The 7,868-nt window shown below is 32.7% G+C and overlaps 1 protein-coding gene across 1 annotated transcript in view; it reads left to right on the top strand.

The window, feature by feature from the left end:
* The window catches only part of LOC106788568 (integrator complex subunit 5-like protein), a 6,168-nt gene extending 673 nt beyond the window's left edge, over positions 1–5,495 (top strand). Inside the window, exons 2-4 of the mRNA XM_014751943.1 lie at positions 252–1,610; positions 2,517–3,082; positions 3,754–5,495. Of these exons, the coding sequence (XP_014607429.1) occupies positions 252–1,610; positions 2,517–2,959 (1,802 nt within the window). The 3' untranslated portion in view covers positions 2,960–3,082; positions 3,754–5,495. The remainder of the gene's footprint in view (positions 1–251; positions 1,611–2,516; positions 3,083–3,753) is intronic.
* Positions 5,496–7,868: the final 2,373 nt, after the last annotated feature.

Genomic DNA, 7,868 nt, shown 5'->3' with positions numbered 1-7,868 from the left:
TATTAATAAAATATCTAAATTTATATTAATAATTTATTTTATGATTTATTTTATAATATAAATAATTTACATACGAAATAAACGATAAAATTCATCTTTTCCATTTTTTTTTCTTTTTACTTACAATCAGTCGATATTATCAATGTCACAATTACCAGCACATGAAACAGAATTTTAAAATTTTTAAGGCACACATTTTTTTGTTAACATTATTCTTACATGATGACAATTATTTTGTTTTTAAATTAAAGACATAACAGCTACAGGGACACCTACCATAACCGAGAACAACAATTCAAAAGAATCTATGAGTAACCAGGAAGAATTAACAATGGAAAGTGCATCGGATTCACCGAAAGTACCGCACATAGAGATGGCAACGGTAATAGCTTATACGACATCGACGAATGCCTTATCAACGCCATCATCCATAGAATCATCAAATGGAATGAAATTGACCGCAATTACTACTGCGACTACAACAGCAATAACGTTAACGACGACGGCTACGACGATGGTGACTACGACAACGACAAAGATGACGACTATGACAACAATGTCGTCGAGTTTGCCAACGTCTAAAACGCGAGAACTTGTTACCACCAATCTTTCGGCATCCCATTGTTCACCGTTAAATGATTCAATCAAATCCTCCTGTCTACCAACGAGATACTGTACCACCGAGAACACCTCTGAACACCCTAATGACGATATTAAAATAAGATTAACGTCTTGTTGTAATAATAACAACAACAATAACAACAACAATAACAACAACAACAATAACAGTATATCCTCGTCAAATGTTTCGTCGATGTTCAAAGATCGTTCGCCAGCAGAGACAGAAGCTGCGCACGATCTCTTAGAACTTTCAAGATCTTTACCACCTTTACCCCCACCAAGTGTAGCGATCGGTCCTCAAAGCGTTATCGAAACACCTGCTACAGACGTTCAAGAGATGACGGTGTACCAACCTGTCGAGCAACCAATCTATCAAGTAAACACTATCGATCTTACCGGTTCGGGTACCGTCTATCATCATCAACCACAGCAACAACCACTACCGCCAACAGCAGCAGCAGCAGCAGCAGCGAGTATCATTTACGAGCCAACAACTACGATCGTTCAGCAAACATCGGGTGGTGTCTTTATACCACTTTCACCTGTTCAAGAGATTCTCTTCACGTATAGTACGCCGTCCATACCATGTACGTCGATTATAACTCCGCAACAACAGCAACAACAGCATCATCAACCGATTCAACAACACCATCAACAACAACAGCAACAACATCATCATCTTCATCATCATCATCAGAATCAAACAATCGAAACCGCACCACCATTGACACCACCAACCTCCGAATGCAGCAGCGATATCGAAAACAATAATCCTAATTCTCAACCCAGTCAACGAGACAAGGAAGTTCAAACAGTTACCGAACAAACGGAAGTTAAAGCTGCTAGTTATACTTATGACACATTACTGGTCGCCGATGGCAGGTCAAAAAATAAGAAACTCCTTTCTCTCCAGAAAACAACACCGGAAGCTGAACCACCTGAAAACTTAGAAACATCGAAAACTGGTCGTTACGTCTGCTGCGAATGTGGTAAATATCAATATATAATACATTTCTCTTTATTATTTTAAAAATTTATTTATTTTAAAAATTTATGATTAAAAGATTGGATTAATTAGCATTTAGATTATTAATGCTCTAAAGGTAAAAATAATGATAATCTTCTTTGAAGTGTTCGCCACGCGTGTAGGAAGTAATCGCATAGTTTCACTTCGATATTCGAAATTGAGTAGCATAAGCACGGTGGACTAGCTAATGAGTTCTATCCATTACTAGAGGATGGGCATAGCAAATTAGTCTTGATACGTACAATGCGGTGCAGTAGAACCTACTGATTAGCTTCTATCTCTATATATCTATCTCTATATATCTATATCCATCTATCCATCTTTTTCTCTTGCTCTCACTCGTCTCTAATTTCACGATTTCATAGAGTAACAGATCAGCTAGACCTTAAAATCATTTGAATTTCTATTGCTACGTGACCGGATGGATTAACCATAATATACTACTTCTGTCAATAGTTTCAAATCCATTCAAACTGATTACATAAACATTAAATTTCACTTCGTAAAAATATTTGACAATTATTTACGAGATATTTGTAATATATACCTAAATAGAATTATTTAACAAATTTATAAAAAAAATTATTTAAAAATTAATAATTAAGAATTTATGTATTTAAAAAAAAAAATGATTTACAGATAAAGATATATTCTCAATCATAAATTAGATATTTATATATCTATAATAACAATAAGAAAAAACAAAATAATTTCAATTAATAATTATTTATTAGATAGTAACTCACAGAACTAATTTTAATCAAATTAACAATTTTTTAATAAACAAAACATACGAATTGTATTATTTACAAAATGAATAAAAAAAACCAACTTACCAATGTTTCTTTTTTTCTTACGATGTTTCCAGGTAAACAATATGCAACCTCGTCGAATTTGTCGAGACACAAACAGACCCATCGCAGTATAGATTCTCAATCAGCGAAAAAATGCATTCATTGCGGCAAAGCGTACGTTAGTATGCCGGCATTGGCGATGCATATGCTAACGCACAAATTGACGCATAGCTGTGGAATTTGTGGGAAGATGTTTTCAAGACCATGGTTACTTCAAGGTCATTTACGTAGTCACACAGGTGAAAAACCATACGGATGTGCACACTGTGGCAAAGCATTCGCCGATCGTTCGAATTTAAGAGCACACATGCAAACCCATTCGGCGGATAAAAATTACGAATGTCCGAAATGTCACAAGTCATTCGCCCTTAAGTCGTACCTGAACAAACATCTTGAGTCGGCGTGTCAAAGAGAAAACGGTGACGAAAGTAGCAACGACGTTGACACCTCGCCGTAAATGATGTGTGCCTGAAAAACAAAAAGAAAAAAAAAAGAATAAAAATATATCGATAAAAATTACAAGGAAACGAGAGACGACTAATTTCATAAAATAACTACAACGTAAACGTGATTAAGTTAGGTAAGATTATATTTTTATCTTTCTATTTGGGATTTTATTGTATTATAGATTTTTATATATGAGATATATATGTATAATTAATTATGTGGTATATGGATACATTGATAGTCACAATTAATTGATCAACGTAATATACAATTATATATATTTATACATATATCTATAATGTTTACATATCCAAGATACCAACATATCTATGAAACCTACATATCTACGATACTTACGTATATATTATATAAACACTTACATATCAATGAATCTTCTATATTTATAATTTGTAAATTTCTTTGATTTTTACGTAACTATGATATCTACGAATATATATAACACCTACATATCAATGAATCTTCCATATCTATGACACCTACATATCAATGATACCTACATATCTATAATACCCAACATATACACAAAATATAAAAACAAAAAACAATGTAAATTCACTTTTGAAAATAATTAAAGATAATTTCAATGAATTCTAATTAAACAATAATAATGAAATAATGAAAAACTTTAACGCACCATTTATATCGAAGCAACCCAATATATATTTCATATATATATATTATAATATATATAAATATCCCCCCGGTAGTGAAAGACGGTGTTACTAGAGCGTGCCCGTCTCGTTATACATACCCTTTTGTAATCAGAACGTTCATCGTTTACAGCACATGCCAGTGAAAGAAATAAACTACGACATCCAGGGCAAGCGAGAAATATGGAGATCAACGGTGTAGAAAAAGAAACACGAGCAAAGGCTAACATAGATCCGGACGTTGCAGTCCTTCAATAAAAAAAAGAAAAAAAAACGACAGGCAGAGACCAAGAGAGGGAAAGGGAGAAAAAGAGAGAAAGAGAGAGAGAGAGAGAGAGAGAGAGAGAGAGACACACACATACACACATATGCAACTTTACTGAACTAGAAAGGGGATTTCAAAGAGATCGTTCCTCCATTAAATCTCGATCTCAACACACTACTCACTCTATTCAATCACGCATATCAGACTGCAACAATGGATTCATTCTTGAGAATAACAGAGAAAGAAATAATAAGAGTGAGAGAGAGAGAGAGAAAGAGAAAGAGATTGATACTTTCGATTGCTTCGCTTGAAAACTTTCTACAGCTGTCAAACGACATTCTCATTCGCATTAGCTACTTTTGCAAATGCGATTACACATACCATACACATATATACACATATATATACATGAATACACTTACAGAGAGATACACGTGTTTCTTTCTATAAGAAAGTTTCACTTACTTCCAATGTGTGTTATGGAAAACAAAAAATGCCAAATCGTTCTTCATTATCGAGAAGAATTGGGAGATGAAATTTTGATATCAAACAAACGTCACTCGTGTATCTTCTTTTCTATCCGCACTTCGACCAATCTGTCTGATCTAATATAAAAATTAAACAAATAAACGTAAAAATATGTATTCGTGTGAAGATTGTGAGATCATCGCATGCTCTTGGAATATATCATCGAAAAATAGGATAATAAATTCGGATTATTGTCAGAGAACGTTGTGATAATGAATCAAAGAAAGAAGAAAAAATTCAAGAAGAAGAAGAAGAAGAAGAAGTTTGATCTATAGATCTCTGTAGATCCATCGATCGATTTCTTTAAGCTAACGAGAAGACCAGTTTTGAATATATTTATTAATATTTCTTAATAATATAACGACATTTTACTTATTAAGACGAACTTACCGAAAAATGTTTGATGTCTTACACATACAAAGTCATACACACAGACACACATATATTCGATACATACACGAATAAACACGGGATGCATATAATTTCGTAGACGTAGAATGAAAGACGAAAACAGTTTTAAGTATAAATATATTTCTGAAATTTTTTAGAAAAATTTATTAATTAAATCGAAGTGGTCAACAAAAACGGTACGAATGTCTTATACATATACACACGCACACGAACGCGTATATAAATGCATACAAAATTACGACCACGTTTGTACCCGTAAAAGTGTTAAATTAAGGGAAATATATTTCGGAATTGAATTAATATTACGTACATGCTTACATGCCTGAAATTTTACATGAACTGACATTTTGACAAGTCGCGTAAATATGTTTCCGAGAAAAAGGTCGAAAATATATCTATCAATGTCAGTAAACATTGTTGGTGAACGATAAACGATAAACAATGTTTATCAATTTTCGCGTGACCATCGTCCAAATAAATTTCCCTTTTTTTTACCGTAACGTCGACATGATACGTGATTCACGATCATTTTGATATCACGAAATTAACGTCCTTTGAATTTGAAAAAAGAAAGGAAAGAAAGCACAGATAAGAAGGGAAATGAGAATAACGCAAAGAAATCGGAAGAAAATAATGAAAACTATAAAACCATATGCGAGGGAGAAACTTGGGGGAGGGAGGGAGGGAGGGAGGGAGGGGTGTTAACCAAAGATGTAAGAAAATAATCGTTGCAATATTATCGAGGGACCATTATTTTGTCACTAAATCGATACGTGGAGTACTTTTAATGCTTTTTTAAAAAGCGTTAATTTAAAAAATAAAATAAAATAAAACATTAAAAATAATGCTAAATAAAATTAAACAAAAAAAAAATAATAATAAGAAAGAGAGAGAGAGAGAGAGAGAGAGAGAGAGAGGAAGAGGAAGAGAGAGAGAAAAAGTGGATGGATGGAAAGAGAGGGGGAAGGGAGATAAATTATAGAACCCTTCGTAAAATCGTGCATTTCATAATTCAATGAATCTTCGATAAGTTGGATTAAGAATTTCGTAGCAAATTTGCGAGAAGAAACAATTTCAATGGGTCTTTTACAACGAGCAAGCTCTCATTCTCTTTCTCTCTCTCTCTCTCTTTCTCTTTCTCTTCCTCTCTCTCTATCTATCTCTGATCGCAATGGAGATGAAATTTTTAAAGAGAACATTCTTAATATAACTCGTTATATATAAGGTATCTCGCGAGACATTTTCATCAAAATTCGTACTAATTGGACCACCTGTTGAACGTAGAAATGACTATTCAGAGGCAAAAGGGTCACTCGTTCTCTACTCCCCTGAATAATAGAACATCATTTCCTCTGCCTACACACAACACCCACCCACCCACACCCACCCACACACACACATAACACGCATTCGCATTTACACGCACACATATGAGTAATGTGTGTGTTGGTATTTGCGCTTCTGATAACCAATTTCAACATTATACTTATATACATATTAATACACATATATATATATGATAAATATATGATAAATATATATATATTAACGTTTTAACTTAATAAATCTTACTATTAATCGTCGAGAGAGAAAAAGAGAGAGAGAGAGAGAGAAAGAAAGAGAGACGGGAACGTTTATAAAACTTTCATTCGATTTTATTCGAAATTTTCTACACGGATAAAACACAAAGAGAGATAGCAATTGATCTTCCTGATCGAGTTTGATAATTATTAATAGAAAACAAACAAAAGAGAATGATGAAGTAAAACGAGGTAATGAAGAACATCACTCGAACATAATTTATGATATTACAATGAAACGTTTAAACGAATGAAAACGTACACACGAGAATAACAGACCAAAGAAAATAAAAAAAAAAAACAAAAAAAAAACGAAAAATAAATACCGATAATGGTACCAAAGAGAAAGGAACAAAAATAATCGAAGGGATAATTAGAGTGCAATTCGTAATTAAATGTAATAAAAAAGGGGAAAAAAAGAAGAAAGAAAGAAAGAACGAGAAGAGAAAAAGAAAAGATAAGAAATTTTAAACGTAAGCTCTAGTCAACAAATTACGCTTGATTTGTATAACTTTCCTAGATGCCTATGTCGTTGGGCTCTCATGTAACTTAACTTGTATAGCGACTTTTTTTATTTATTATAAACACTGTTCTCTTATTTCTTACACGCAAAGCGTTCTATATATTATAGAGATATTTTGGTACTGAAGATTTTGAACGTGCGTAATGTAGGGAAAAAGATTAAAGGAAGATTAAGGGGAAAAAAAGAAAAAATAATCGAACAAAAATAACAAAAAAAAAAATGAAAAAAAAAAAGTATTGAAGAGAAAGAGAAGAAGAAGAAGAAGAAAAAAAAATGAGGAAAAAAAGAATTAATTAATTAGTGAAACGCGTATGTGTGTGCGTAGAACCGACACCTGAAAACGTATATATATATATATATACTCGAAACTTATGAAGAAAAAATTTAACTAGGACGATGTGAAAGATAATGGCACCGTTAGCAATTTTATTCAGTACAAAACCTTGGACGTTGAAGGCAAAAAAACATATTTGACGTCTTCAGCCCTTCATTGATGTTCCTCCCACCAACCCTTACCACCTTTGCCACCCTAATCCCATTCCCTTTGACCTCCTCCTTTCACCACTTAATATGATTATTCGTAAATAAGAAATATTCATTAATTTCATTCATTAATCTTGTGTACACATGTATGAACTAGTTATGTGTATGTGTATACACCACGACATGAATATACATGCATACATATTTGAATGTGTAAGATGAATACAGGAGAAATGAGATTCATAAATAGACCGATGATACATAAATGAATACACACACACACACACACACACACATAATCCTAAGTGCTTATAAGATTCGTGATATGCAAAATTATTATTACGTAAATCCTTGTCAATATATTAAAGGAAAAAACCAATTCCATTCGAACGCTTCATATAATAATAATAATAATAATAATAATATACATGGGCTGTATTATCCTTTTATTAATAACG

This window comes from Polistes canadensis, unplaced genomic scaffold, assembly GCF_001313835.1.
Source record: "Polistes canadensis isolate GaletaPanama2010 unplaced genomic scaffold, ASM131383v1 scaffold_5, whole genome shotgun sequence".
Taxonomy (NCBI): Eukaryota; Metazoa; Arthropoda; class Insecta; order Hymenoptera; family Vespidae; genus Polistes; species Polistes canadensis.
This window is presented reverse-complemented; position numbering and strand designations above follow the sequence as displayed.